This window comes from Calidris pugnax, unplaced genomic scaffold, assembly GCF_001431845.1.
Source record: "Calidris pugnax isolate Ruff unplaced genomic scaffold, ASM143184v1 scaffold646, whole genome shotgun sequence".
NCBI classification, from domain to species: Eukaryota; Metazoa; Chordata; class Aves; order Charadriiformes; family Scolopacidae; genus Calidris; species Calidris pugnax.
Window position 1 is genome coordinate 92,435 of NW_015091333.1, and position 975 is coordinate 93,409.

Below are 975 nucleotides of genomic sequence, written 5' to 3' on the forward strand. Positions count from 1 at the left end.
GGGCTGGAACTCCGGGAGGGGCCTCGACTGAGGGGTCCCCGGGGGGTCCCCCAATCCCGATCCCAATCCCTCGGCGGGCAACGATCCCGGGAGCAAGGCCCGGGATAAGGCCCTTCCCGGTCCATACAAGAAGGATACGGACCCTCCCGGCTCCGATACTCCCCGGGGCTCTGGAAAGGCCCCTCCCGTTCCATACGGCTCGTATAGGGTCCTTCCCGGTCCATATGGCCTGGATACTGTCCGTCCCGCTCCGCGTATTGCCCTTCCCGCTCCATACGGCTGGAATATTGCCCTTCTCGCTCCGTATATTGCCCTTCCCGCTCCATACGGCTGGAATACTGTCCATCCCGGTCCATATATTGCCCTTCCCGTTCTATACGGCTGGGATACTGTCCATCCCGGTCCGTATATTGCCCTTCCCGTTCCATACGGTTGGGATATCCCCCGTCGCGGTCTGTATGGCTCGCGTATTGCCCATCTTGCTCCACGCGGCCGGCGTAAGGCCCTTCCCTTTCCATACGTCCCCCTCCGTAAGGCCCTTCCCGGTCCGTATGGCCGCCGTAAGGTCCTTCTCTCTCCATACGGCTCGTATAAGGTCCCTCCCGGTCCATATGGGGCTGGTACTGGAGATCCCGCTCCAAGCAGCCGTGGTATTGCCCTTCCCGGTCCATACGGCTGGTATAGGGTCCCTCCCGGTCCATATGGCCGGCGTATTGCCCCCCGTCCCGCTCCATATGGCTCGTATACTGCCCCCCGTCGCGGTCCATATGGGGCTGGTAGGGTCTGTCGCGGTCCTTACGGCCGGGGTAGGGTCTGTCCCGCTCCGTTACGGATTCGTAGGGACCGTCCCGGTCCAGGTGGGGGGGGTAAGGCCGGTCCCGGTCCGTATGGCCCCCATACTGCCCCCCGTCGCGCTCCAGGTGGCTGTGGGGGGGGTAGCCCCCCCCGTCCCGCTCCAGGTAAGGGGGCAGGTCC

The 975-nt window shown here is 64.5% G+C and overlaps 1 protein-coding gene across 1 annotated transcript in view; it reads right to left on the minus strand.

The window, feature by feature from the left end:
• The window catches only part of LOC106899245, a gene marked incomplete at its 5' end in the record, with an annotated part of 63,441 nt that extends 62,517 nt beyond the window's left edge, over window positions 1–924 (minus strand). Inside the window, one exon of the mRNA XM_014960990.1 lies at window positions 143–924. Coding sequence (XP_014816476.1) covers window positions 143–924 — 782 coding nt within the window. The remainder of the gene's footprint in view (window positions 1–142) is intronic.
• Window positions 925–975: the final 51 nt, after the last annotated feature.